This window comes from Hippocampus zosterae, chromosome 18 (genome assembly GCF_025434085.1).
Source record: "Hippocampus zosterae strain Florida chromosome 18, ASM2543408v3, whole genome shotgun sequence".
Classification (NCBI taxonomy): Eukaryota; Metazoa; Chordata; class Actinopteri; order Syngnathiformes; family Syngnathidae; genus Hippocampus; species Hippocampus zosterae.
Genome location: NC_067468.1, coordinates 8742043 through 8755149, shown reverse-complemented (window position 1 = coordinate 8755149; position 13107 = coordinate 8742043). Strand labels below are relative to the sequence as shown.

Below are 13107 nucleotides of genomic sequence, written 5' to 3'. Positions count from 1 at the left end.
TAGTATGCGCTGTGATTACACAGAATTGCGACTCGGGAGTGATTGCAATCACAGCCTGTCACTCATTGGCTGTGTCCAAATCCACAGGCCGGGTGCCCCGAAGATGACATTTTCGGCCGCATGACGTCATTTCCAGCGCGACTCCACCGCACGTGGTGTCTAAATTCACATTAAACCTGTCCAAATTCGCCACAGTTCATGCAGTCCATGGAGGTTACATAGGAAGGAGGTTTTGAAATCGTCGAAGGACCCAACCTGCTAATTGTTCTTCTGGAATCTGGTAACCACATGCGGTCGAGTCGCGCCAAAAGTGTTGTCACGCCGCTGAAAAATGCAGCCTTCGGAGGACGCAGCCTTTGAATCTGGACACGGCCAACGTCCACTCAGTATCCCAGTGGAGCATGTCTTCCTTCTCTGCATGCACTCTAGTGAGACCTGGTGATCGTGATGATGCTGAGCCAAGACTTAAAAAAAAAAACAACAACAAAACCTACCTTCACACCCCTTTCACGCTGTCTCACGTCTCGGTTCTTTCCCCTCCCGTAGAGCGAGAGTGCAAATGACGAGGGTGGGGAGGGCGAGTATGTCAACTTGTACTCATCCAGCCAGGCCAATGGCGAACTGCCTCTCTCCCTCAGAGTAAGTAGTAGCAAGGTTGTGCTGCCACTTCAGGGTGCAAAGCATAAGCGCTTTTCGTTCAACTCTGAACGTGGCAGTGTAGCGGTGACCATCTGGCAAGCATGGCTACCTCACGCCCTGGACTGGTTTGTGCGCTTTCCTCCGAGGATGTTCGTCATGGCCGCCTTTGCGGCTAATGATGCTAACCGCTAAGCTAACACCTCACTTGTCGCTGCTTTAATAAAACAAAGAAGATAAATATCTTGGAGTCCGCGGTTTTTCCGTCAGATTCCCCCATCCTAGTGCAATAGTCGTGCATGTGTGATAGTGAGTGTATGGTACTGTATGTGGTTGTCAAGATTCTCTTTGGTGTTCGGGCAGGATCTGTATCATTTGTTCTTTGCATTTTTTTAATAACATGGAAAAAGTGACTCATTCTTTTTTAAATGAAACACACAGAATGCACATTTTTGGATAGCGTTGAATTTTCAAAATGAAAAAACAGGCAACAGGAGTAAGTTTTATAAAGCGAACTCGAGGCAAAATTATTCACTGCAATATATACCATGTGCCCCCACCAATCTAAACACAGTGCAGTATTCTGATTAATATACCAACGTGACTGTTCTTCTGTTTTCTGGGTTTGCTCACATGAAGTTCACAATGCAAACTCGAGGGCATTTTCATGTCAATTTCAGTCCACAGCAGAGGGCGGTACAGGATGGATGAATCTGCTGAGTTCTCATTCCAAAAAATTAGAGTAGCGCGTTTAACCTCATGGGGGCAGGTAAAATATATTATTGCAAAGAAAATGTTTGCTTCAAGTTCCCCTTGAATGTAACAGTTCAGGTCAAATTGACCCATCTTGACATTTGACAGCAATTACATTTCTTTAATCCTTAATTTGAAGACTTTTCCAAAACAAGCTACTGTATTTTTGGCCAATGTAAGTTATTCCCAAACTTGCACGGCCTGGAAAATCTTTTTTTTTTTGTATGTGTGTTTAGCATGAATAACAAAGCACATCACTTTTTTCATTGGATTTTCAATTTTGCCGTTTGAAAATGTCAACAAAGAATGCTCCACGAATTGTAAATGTGCACACTGTTAGTGGTTGTCGATATTCCCTTTGGTGTTTGGGCTCGGGTGTGGACTGTCGCATGTGGTGCTGTGTTTACTGTGAACCACAATGGGTGTTTGTAGTTGTGAAAAAGTCGGCATACTGTGTTGGTGTCATTCAGTCTTGGTGTTGGTGTTTGTCATGGTTGCATCAGTTCAGCCCAAACCAAATTGTGGCCTGCGTGTGGGTGTGGGTGTCCCAAAAGATGGGCCTGACTTGCGAGGGGCCATGACACTCATGTTTCAACATCTTGTTTGCTTTTCAATCAGGAAACCATCATGGCTGATGACGTGCTCCAAGACCCCGCCCCTCCGACGCAATCCACCAATAGCAAAGAGGCTATGGAAGTGGAACGGTAAGGCATGCTTTCAAACTGTATTTGATTGGATAAGAACACAAAAGGCTTTCGTTTGAATTGCAGTATTAGGAAGTCATTGCAATTGTTTGAGTTTCAATGAAGAAACTGAAGTTATTAATTTTAAAAAGCACACATTAAACGTAGTTGAACAGAAAAAATATTTGATGTATTCATCTGATACTCCTTAAACACATTGGAATATTTTTGTCATATTTGTTTCAAAATTAGTCCCATTGCCTTCCCTTTGACGATAACTGTTACTTTTGTGTTTTTCAGGAGGCAAAAGTCAGCGGAGTCGGCGGAGGAGAGCGACGAGAACGTGGACGAGCTGTCTCTCATCGATCACAAGGAGATCATGAGCAGGATAACACTAAAACAGGAAGTAAGACAACTGAAACCTATTTATTCATTTTTGTTTTATGCTTGTAGCCACGAGTCTGCAGCGGAAGCGCTACACAGTGAATCAGTGGCACAGTTATGGTCGTCAATGAAAGCAAACGAAAGGACAAAAACTATCATGCCTTGGAATTGAGGTGCCACAAGATGGCAGCAAAGCCCTACTTTTTTTCCGAGCGCCTTTTCAACTCACTTCACCACAGTTCCTTAGCACCAAGACGCTACAAGATGATGGCAAAGCACTACTTTTGTCTGAATGTAGCCCCCTCTCATTTCAACATATTGCATAGCGAATCTCCGCTATTGCAAATAATTGACATTGACCTTTCTCCTCAGAATGATGATGGGCCGGATGTCCGTGCTGGCTCGGGAGATATTTTATTAGTTCACGCCACAGAGACAGACCGCAAGGGTAAAGATGAATTCTCCCTTGTTATTGTTCCTCTCTCTCTTCTCTCTGACTAATAACTAATCTCTGCCCCACAGATCTCGTTTTGTACTGTGAAGCCTTTTTGACGACATATCGGACGTTTATAACCCCCGAGGACCTCATAAAGAAGCTACACTACAGATATCCTCTCACTGTTTGCCGCCTTTTGACATTTCTTCCTCGATACTGTGCAAATAATGGTGGATGTCTCTTGCCACAACAGAAACCGCTGTTTGTGTGGGATACATTCAAGCCCCACCACACTTGGTGAAAATTAGTCCAAATAAGAGCAGAGTGTGCTTTCTTCAAGTTGTTTCAAGGTGCCACTCCCACTCGTAGTTTACAGTAGAACAAAAGAAAATTAAAACATTTATAATGGAAGTCTGATAGCTTAACATCAAACACCTTCACGGGCTAATGGAAATTAGCATAGATGTTATGGTAGTTGTAAAACCATACTCACATGTATACATTTTCTTTGCTTCCTCTTGCTGTGAATTATGCTCCATCTCTTGCAGTCGAGCTCAATGCTGCCCAGGATCTTGTGACACAACGTAGCACTACAGTAAAGGCCCACAACTCCTTCAATTCAGACTTGCCTGTATACTGTAAAAATCCTAACAAATCAGTCTTAAAAAGCGACACCATAATAGGGGCACAGACATTGATCTACAAATTGGAGGCTAGAATACTGTACTGTACTTTTTTTTTCCCTTGACCACAAAGCACATACACAAGTTTTTGCCACAGTCCAGACACATTCAAGAAGCGAGTCAGCAAGAACACCTTCTTTGTGTTGGTGCGTGTTGTGGACGAGCTCTGGTGAGTAATTGCAATCCATTGCTGCAAAAACGAGATTATGAATAATGTATACTACTGTCAGAGATTGATTTTCTGAGTGAAATCTCAGGGTGTATCCCAAATATAGCATAACCTTTCGAGGTGAGCCTATTTTGACCTTGTGGGTTTTATTAATACTAGCATTAGAGAAACGGGATACCGAATGAAGTGATGGTCATGACACGGGGAAGTACGAGTAACCGACGGTCATCAATTCCATGATCGGATTAGAGATCCGCCCATTCAAGATTGACTGTTTTATTAGTGGTCGCTGAGCTTCTTGTGTCACGGTGATTCGTAACAAAGAGACTGGCTGAAATGGGGTCAAGTTTCCCTGACAATGGGCCTCTGCTTCCAGTCTGGTGGAGCTGACGGAGGACATCCTGAAGCAGCTCATGGACCTGGTCTTCACCCTGGTCTGCAACGGGGAGCTCAGCCTGGCCCGAGTCCTCCGCAAGAACATCCTGGACAAGGTGGAGCAGAAGAAGCTGCTGCGCTACACCAACTCACTCAAGCCGCTCGCTGCCCGCGGCGTCTCGGCCAGGTACGCCCGTGACCTCCCGTGACCCCTGTCTCCCATCTGCAGCGGATGTTGAAAATGATGATCTAAATCGGTGTGTGAATGTCTTCCCGCCAGGCCCGGAACGCTTCACGATTTCCGCAGTCACGAGATTGCAGACCAGCTCACGCTTCTCGACGCAGAGCTCTTCTACAAAATTGAGGTAGGCCAGCCGATGCCCGGTACTCTCTATAGTTGCGTAATGAGGTGCCTTGTGCTCTCTAGAGTTGGGTAACGAAAGGCCTGCAATCCTGAGGCTTTGGACTCTGCAATTGAGTGATGAAAGGTTTGGTACTTTCTAGTTAGTGATTAAAGGTTTGGTACTTTCTGCAGTTGAGTAAATAATTGCCTGCAACTTTCAGCAGTTGAATAATTAAATCCTTGGCATTTTGCAGTTGAGCAAATTAAAGTTTGGTACCTAATTTTTGTAGGTAAGTAAAAGGGTGCCTGCTACGCTACGGCTGGCTAAATAAATGACCGGTGCTCTTGAGTTGAGTAACTTTAAAAGCCGCTGATCAAATGAATTCTGATGGTGGTCATTTTGTTTCTGTCTGCGTCAGATTCCCGAAGTGTTGCTTTGGGCCAAAGAGCAAAACGAAGAGAAGAGTCCCAACCTGACGCAGTTCACAGAGCACTTTAACAACATGAGCTACTGGTGAGTGTCAAAAAAACGAAAAAAAGCATCTGGGAGCTCCTGTCACCCACTTTCTGTTTTAATCGTCTGCGTCCTCCAGGGTGCGCTCATTAATCATTCAGCAAGAAAAAGCCCAGGACCGAGAGAAGCTGCTGCTCAAGTTCATCAAGATCATGAAGGTGAGTCCTGGCACGCCCACGGAAAATGTATTTCATTTCTTTTTTACTCACTCCACTTCTTTGGACAGCACTTAAGAAAGTTGAACAACTTCAACTCGTACCTGGCCATCCTGTCCGCCCTGGACTCCGCCCCCATCCGAAGACTGGAGTGGCAGAAGCAGACGTCAGAGGTGAGCTCATGAACTCGGGGTGTCTCGTCGTATCTCTAAGCAACAGCATAGCAGTAAACGATTTATTTGAAATATCGGCAACATGGCAGCAATGCCAACGATGATAACATCAAAGCGGTCAAAAAAACCACTCGTCCTGTCTGAGCTCTTCGACACGGTCGCAGCTCCAAGTTAGGTTTGGAGGAAGGCCATCTCCAGATTTATATGCCGAATGAAAAAACAAAACCCTGTTGTAATATTTCCTCTTCCTTTTTTTCCTTTTTATTCTTCCATCAGGGATTGGAGGAATATTGCACATTGATTGACAGCTCGTCGTCTTTCCGGGCATACCGGGCCGCTCTGGCTGAAGTAGAGCCCCCCTGCATCCCGTACTTGTAAGTGCTTTGCATAGTTTGTCACCTTAAACAGAAATAAAGAGAGAGAGTACAGACACTCTCATACTGACAACTCTCGCCGCAGGGGTCTGATCTTGCAGGACCTGACCTTCGTTCACCTGGGCAACCCCGACCTCATCGACGGCAAAGTAAACTTCTCCAAGCGGTGGCAGCAATTCAACATCTTGGACAGCATGCGTCGCTTCCAGCAAGTGTGCGTAACCACGCATCCCATCTGTATACGTTCGACCCGTTTGCTAACCAAAACAGCAGCACCTAGCCAAGCGCGTAAGCGGTCTCTTAGATGAGTGACTGACTAAAAGACCACAGCGATATCAAGACCATGTCATGTTTTTTTTTTTAACAGTTCTACTTCTCAAATTGGGAGCTAGCCATTTTTGGCCATTTCGACACATTTTTGAAGGCCTACAGAAAAATGTGTTCTATAGTTAGATAAGCATGGAACCTACCAAAAGAAAGCTTTAACCCTCTTCTTTCATTAGGAAAAAAAGTTTATACCCTTTACCATTCTTTACTAATCGGCTGTTGAACATTGGTAAGTTTCCAAGAAAAATTCTGCAAAAAAAAAAAACTTTCTGTGAAAGGATGTATTTCAAGCAGAACTTTCACTTTGAGGCAATTTTTTCTTTTGGGCATTTTTTTATACCTCTGATTGCAAAATAACCGTTTATTGCAAGATAAGCACTGTACTGATGCATGACCTATGCATGGAGTTTCAATGAACGTTGAACTTTGCGTGTGCGTTTCTGTGCCTGCGTGCATGTGTGGGCGTGTTCGTCAAGGATGGCGATGGGACTCAAAATCTTCAGGTTCACTGCGTGAGTTTCATGTCGTGTTGTTTTCGTTTCCAGGCACTACGAGCTGAAACGCAACGACGACATCGTCTCCTTCTTCAACGACTTCAGCGACCACCTGGCCGAGGAGGCGCTGTGGGAGCTGTCGCTGAAGATAAAGCCGCGAAACATCGCCCGGCGCAAAACGGAGCGGGACGAGAAGACTTAAGCGCAGCGGCCCCACCAACGGCGCAAACAAACAAAAAAACAAAAAAAAAAGACATGACCTCCAACTGTGCTTCAATGACACTAACTCCACTTTAAAGGACCCGCCGAATGGACGCTTTTATTTTCGGCAGGCACTGACGGGAGATTCGTTGCAGGAGAACGATTATTGGAAGCGCGAGTGAGTTTTACGAGGAGCCGCACCAGGCTGGGAGACTTCTTATTACTGGGAGGGAGCAAACTCACAAATACGGAAATAACCAAAGTCTGCTCTCTTATAAAGTGGAGACGGTCGGCCGAGTGTGTGACACTGAGGTGAGAAGGTCCATTACGCTTTCACGTTTTTCAACATTTTTGTATTATTATATATCGTCGCTGTTGGGTGGAATTCTGCCATGTCTAAAATCACTCTTTTAAAACATGTTGCTTGAGTGACTTAAAGGGGAACTCGAGGATTTCAAGGGAAGCTCTTGACATCTGTATCATGGTGCCGTCATTTTTCGCCACGCCAACCTCTTCAGTTGACTGAAATTGACGTCAACGTGCCATTAGGCTCGCATTGCGACTGTCTTGGCCTCACCCGTTTTCTGGGTTTGGCCACGTGACGCTGCCAATGCAACCCTGCGGGCACTTGGATGGCGATTTAAGCCGACAGCAGAGGGCAGTATAGGATAAAAAAAATGGTAGCATCCCGTGATGGATGAAAATTGATGGCTGCATTATCAGAATACCGTTTTTGGGCTAGTGGAGGCACATAAAACAATGCAAATATTTTTTTAAAACCCTTAGTCCGCCTTTAAAACTGCATTTTCGAAGTTTTATCTTATATTGATATCATCATCTTTTGCGCATCAGCATCAACATGCCACCACCCCAAAATCATGTACAATTGCTAATTTAATATGCTAAAAAAATTTAATTCATTTTGCTTTATCCATAATAGTCTGCTCTTACGCTGACTATATTTGTATAATCATTCCCAAGCTCTTTTTTTCCCCCAGAGGTCTTAGAGCCTTGAGTGATGTCATGAAATGATAAACTAAGCAGCATAATCGGCGGAAATGATTCCGTACACAAACTGAACCTTTGTACCTGACCCATTTCCTTCTGTACTTATAGTTAATATGACAACTTTCTTTTGTTGTTATTGTTTTAAACAGAGCAGTCTTACTCAAATCTATCTCACCTATTTTCAGTCATTATTACGCAAAATACATCCAGATTTCCAATCTTAAGGCAACATCATGCTGTACTGTTCTCTAGCTTTATTAGGGTAATAATCTCTAAATTAACAGTTGTCGTCAAAAACCAATAGTATCAGTATGTGAGAGTGAAATTGACCCTATTTAGAGATAACAGGGTTTCCACACAACAGCGACGATGCAGATACACTACTTGCAAAAAGTTTGACACATTGCATCCAAAGCAGAGTATCGCTTACTTTTTGTGAGTTGTTTGCGTGTAATTGTGTGTGTGTGTGTCTATATGTATATATACATATATGTGTATATATATGTATGTATTTTCACGTGCCATTGAATCGGTCACCTCAACTCAAGCACGCCGCTCCCCTCAAAATAGCAGCGCCATCCACTGTGAAGTCCTGCGTTGAAGGGGGAGGTTTGTTCGCTTGTGTAAAGATGTGTGGATACGAAATGTATTATATACACACGCCGCTCCTTTTGTTCTTGAAAAGGATGTTTGTGCTTACCGGAAGAACTCTGCCGTCACTCCCGCAAGTGCCGTACGTACGCATGCAAAAACAAGGAGAAAAGCAAACGAGACAAAAAGACGGTAAGAGAAATGACACAAGATGCTGTGATCTGTGATGTCATGGTGTGCTGTGGTCATGTGTAAAAAAAAAAAAAAAAAATCTAAATCCCCCCCCCCAAAAAAAAGTAATGGGTGAGGTGAGTGAAGTCGTTTGTCATTCCAAAATGTAAATGATTTCCTTTCGTCTTTGGGAGACCAGTCAGAAGCAACGTGTCACACTGTGCCCTCAATAAAAACAAACAGCTGTTTCTATACATGAACTCATCATACTTTATCATCTTATATTATTCACATAAACACACGAAGAACATTCCTTTTACATGGGCATTGAACAATCTTTAGTGGGGAAGGGGGGGACTGCATCTCGCACAGTGGGTTATAACTTTAAATTAATGGAACAAAGTGAGTCACACAGTGCATCCCCCCCCCCCCCCCCCACATCAGCTTATGATTGTAATGTCGATAAATTGACACTACAGGACCATGTGTGTATGCTTGCAAAATTTGGAAAAGTTGGAAACTTTCCATAGGAATTTATGGGAATAAAGCAGAATGGGAACCTCTTAATAATTATAGCCATCTAAACTAAAACAGTCACATTTCATTCAACTACAAAGGTACCTTGACGTAAGTCACTCATCTTTACGTATTATACTGCCCCCATTTGGCCACTGAAATGGAGCAAAAAAATGTGGCAGTGAATTTTTTTTGAATCGATTCAATTGTCAGTAATATGTTTTGATAGTATTAATAGAAGTTAAGTACAACAGAGTGATATTTTTCTCATTAAAAAAAAGCACATTACGCAAAACTAATTAATGGCGTTTGCATTCATTTCAATGAGGAAAAATAATATGAGACCGGCACCGCTGTACCCCAAGCTGTGGCTTGTGGGCAACGAGAGGTAGCTATTTGCTGCGGATGTCTGCTTATGACAAAACTAAATGTTTATATTTACACTTGAATGGGCTTGACCATTTCATTAAATTCCCCCAAAATTCTCATTGAAAGTCTTCCAATTTGGACCATTTCCCAAATTTCTCAAATGAGAGTTGCCAGAAACTTCCCCACCCTTGCAACCTCATGTGTGTAATAGCAAATTCCAAAATCAAATAAAGGTCTTTGGGAATAGTGTGGCGGAAGCTTCCGAATGATGCCGGGCATTCTGGCCGCTAGTGGGGCCGAGTACTGGGCTCCAACAGGGCCCGCTTTCCGGCCGGGTTGGCACTGGCAGCGTTCTGCAGGTGGCATTCGCCCGCCATGGCCCGCTTCAAATTGCGGACCTGCCCGTTGATGGGCCCCCGCTGCCACTTGCAGATGTCGCCGTTGAGGATGTCCTGGATGTGCTGCACAATCAGGTTGATGGCCACTGGAGGCACACAAACAAACACGTTAGCGTGTAAAGTCTGTGGGCCTCCGTTGTAATGGATGCTCTAATCATTCGGTGTGCAGCACTGTTGGTATAGTCAACGAAATAACTGAAACTGGAAAAAAAAACTTATTACTGTGCAGCTTTAATGGGGAAACGAGGTCCAGCAGTCGTTTGGTAATTGTAGTTGACTTTATTACGCAACACATAGTGTGACATTTATTTTATCTTGCACTCAACAAATACTCGAAATATATATCAAAAAACAAACGAATCAAAATTATTTTGTGTAAAACGTAAAACTAATTAAAGAAATACATTTAAAAGCTAATCAAAACCGCAAAAGAACCCAACAAGCCACACACCAATTAATCTTTAAGTATGCCGTCTGCAGATTAAGATAAGAAAACCTTTATTAGTCTCGCAATGGAGAAATTCCAGATTCACAGCAGCAAAGTTATGAAAGGAAGAAGTAGAACAACAAAATATAGGAGCTGCTGTAAAGGCAGCCACTCACGCGGCGCCATTTTGAAGTCAAAAAGCTCCTTGTGACAGGAAAAAAAAAGATCTTTGGTATGGTAATCACAAAAAGCCTGCTGCCTCAAATCGTGGCCTCTGCTCTAAAATGCCACCCCACAATTAATCATCAGGTGTGCTGTCCACTAAAATAAATGCCTCACCTCAAGTCGGTGCGTCCATTTTGTCCCCTGAGAACAAAGTTTTAGTTGTAGTGCCACTTGGGAGTGGTAATTAGTTACCGCTCTTATGATTGACCGTTTTTTTTTTTTTTTTGGATAACCTAAAAAGATGATTTTTCTAGTCATGAGAAATGAGCCTCACCCATGTTGTCAACTCCCCTTGGAATGATGACATCCACGTACTTCTTGGTCTAAAACCAGGACAGAAGGGGGGGGGGATCCTTCAAGTATGTGGGAGGGAACACTTGCTCAGTAAAGGTAGTGCTCAGGATCTCACGCTTACCGGCAAACAGAACTCCTCAAAGGCAGGTTTCACAAAGGTGGTGTACTGCGACAGGATCTGCTCCAGGTCCCGGCCTCGGGCCATGTCCCGCAACACTAACGAACCGAAAAGTTCAGCTCATAAACAATCGGGGAAAGAAATCCAAACCATATTTCGTACCTCTGCGAGACAGCCGCACATCGGAATCGGTGTCCACAAAGAGTTTCATGTGGAACATGTCTCGCACTTTCTGCGGGTAAAAGACCAAGATGCCCTCCAAGAGGACAACGTCGGCCGGGTAAACGGTGATCCTCTCATCCAACCTGAAAGCAAAAAGAGCGCATGAAACAAAACATTTATTTTGCTGGCTTTCTCTGTGTGAATGAATGTCGACATTTAAGGTCTCACCTGGAATGGGTGACAAAGTCATACGTGGGGACTTGAACCACTCTGCCCTCCACAATGTCCTTCAATGTTTTGTACATGAGCTCATTGTCAAAGGCTTCTGGCAAGACCAAAACGGCAAGAGTTCCTCACTGTTACAAAGTGCTGTATTTCTCAAATAGTGTCTCCCGCTCTAATAGACACCACACTTTAACTCATTCATTCTCAATGACGTTTTTAAAGGTCTTTTCAGACTTGGTCTAGAATTGGCTGGTACTGAATGAGTTAATGAGTCCCTCTGCGTGTGTTTTGTCTACCTGGATGATCAAAGTTGTACTGGCCCTTGAGAGCTTTGGCCTTTTGCTCAGCGGTGAGCACGCGGTAGAAGCAGTCTTGGCTGATGATGGCCACCTTCCTCTGGTGGTGGTCCACCTTGTTCTGGCCCAGCAGCTCCATGATCTTAGCGCACACTGTCGACTGGCATAGTGCCCCAGAAATAAAAAATTCAAATGAAAAGCGAGGAGAAACATATAGACAACATGTATTTTAATTTGTGATATATAGTTATCGGGGAACACGGTGATTGACTGGTGAGCACGTATGCCTCAGTGCAAAGGCGCAGCATCCGATTCCAGCTTCGGCCATCCTGTATGTGGAATTTGCATGTACCCTGTGCCTGTGTGGGTTTTAACTGGGTACTCCGGTTTCCTCCCACATTCCAGAAACATGCATGTCAGGTTAATGGAACACTGACTTGTACCTAGGTGTGAGTGTGAGCACGAATGGTTGTACATCTGTGTGCCCTGCAATTGTCAACCAGTTCAGGGTGTGCACCCCGCCAACACCCTGAAGACAGCTGGGATAGGCTCCAGTACCCGTGACCCTTGCTTACATGAGCCTATTAGAAAATGGGCGGATGGATATATTTATTATTATGTTTAAATACATTACTATGTTGGCCGAGAAACATTACAGAAAAAAATGAAATTAAAACCAAATGATTATTTATTTACATACAAATGTAAAAAAACAATGCATTTCGTATTTTAATTGTACAATGTTTTAATAGCATATTTATTGATTTTGGTTTTGCACTTAACACTTGCACCGTCTCAAGTAACACTTGCACCGTCTCAAGTCAACGATAAAGAAGAAAGCTAGCGATTTTTAAAAAAACATTTTCCCTCCTGTGTTTGCACTAGTAACACGCATACGTCACAAAAGAAGCTATCCAAAACAAATGTCGCGTGTATAATAGATAACGCAAACGCATTTTAATCGTTGTCCTAAGTGGGCGGGCCAAATGCCTTGACAGGCGACGCTACCCCGGCTAATGCTAACGGCCACCTGAGCTAATGGGCTCGAACAAACCTTCCCACTGGCAGTCCCCCCGCTGACGCCGATGAGGAACGGCCAGTGATGCGGCCTCTCCTCGACCTCCTCTGCGGCTGCGACGGCCTCCATCGCAGTCCGAACGCGAGAAGGGGGCAAAACAAAAGAGGCGACGTGCTAACCTGCTGTAAAAAGGCGCTACGACGTTAGCAAATAAGCAAGTCGCCTTCTCGCGCGAAGTGACGGGATCATGTGATTCGTGTGACGCTGGCGCGATGCCGAAAACGCCCTGCAAATGCACTTCAATTATTTTGTATTTCGTAATACATCGCGTTGTAAATTTTGTATCAAAACTCTTTGTTTACTCTTTGGTAAAATGGCCAAATATACACAAGTACGGTACTACAGTAGCCACACAAGCTAATGCAGCTTTTTGTATTTGTAGTTTTGCCATTTTCCCATAAAATGTCTTAAATCGTCTTTTTCCACGCATTTATCTAATTACTGTTATAATAATAATGTATTAAAATAATACAATGCCAAACGTAAAAAAAATTCTTAATCATACAATATCCTTGATTTAATACAGAAT

The 13107-nt window shown here is 43.7% G+C and overlaps 2 protein-coding genes across 9 annotated transcripts in view; one reads left to right on the top strand and one right to left on the bottom strand.

Moving 5' to 3' along the window:
• Positions 1-8724, top strand: part of rapgef1b (Rap guanine nucleotide exchange factor (GEF) 1b) — a 39955-nt gene extending 31231 nt beyond the window's left edge. For 6 of the 8 annotated variants that reach the window (XM_052050570.1, XM_052050567.1, XM_052050566.1 and 3 more), the window contains 14 exons: positions 547-639; positions 2008-2093; positions 2373-2478; positions 2829-2904; positions 2979-3066; positions 3655-3744; positions 4121-4306; positions 4400-4484; positions 4882-4976; positions 5056-5134; positions 5203-5304; positions 5581-5678; positions 5764-5892; positions 6551-8724. In XM_052050570.1, the coding sequence (XP_051906530.1) occupies positions 547-639; positions 2008-2093; positions 2373-2478; positions 2829-2904; positions 2979-3066; positions 3655-3744; positions 4121-4306; positions 4400-4484; positions 4882-4976; positions 5056-5134; positions 5203-5304; positions 5581-5678; positions 5764-5892; positions 6551-6701 (1464 nt within the window). In that variant the 3' untranslated portion in view covers positions 6702-8724. The remainder of the gene's footprint in view (positions 1-546; positions 640-2007; positions 2094-2372; positions 2479-2828; positions 2905-2978; positions 3067-3654; positions 3745-4120; positions 4307-4399; positions 4485-4881; positions 4977-5055; positions 5135-5202; positions 5305-5580; positions 5679-5763; positions 5893-6550) is intronic. The other 2 variants (XM_052050572.1, XM_052050574.1) reach the window with 1 other exon arrangement.
• uck1 (uridine-cytidine kinase 1) lies at positions 8717-13066 on the bottom strand. Its single transcript, XM_052050868.1, has 7 exons — positions 12555-13066; positions 11501-11660; positions 11208-11304; positions 10980-11122; positions 10821-10915; positions 10680-10728; positions 8717-9839 (listed from the first exon to the last, which is right to left on the bottom strand). Exons 1-7 carry the CDS (start codon positions 12645-12647, stop codon positions 9643-9645), a joined length of 834 nt encoding a protein of 277 aa, XP_051906828.1. The 5' UTR covers positions 12648-13066; the 3' UTR covers positions 8717-9642.
• Between the last annotated feature and the right edge of the window lie 41 nt (positions 13067-13107).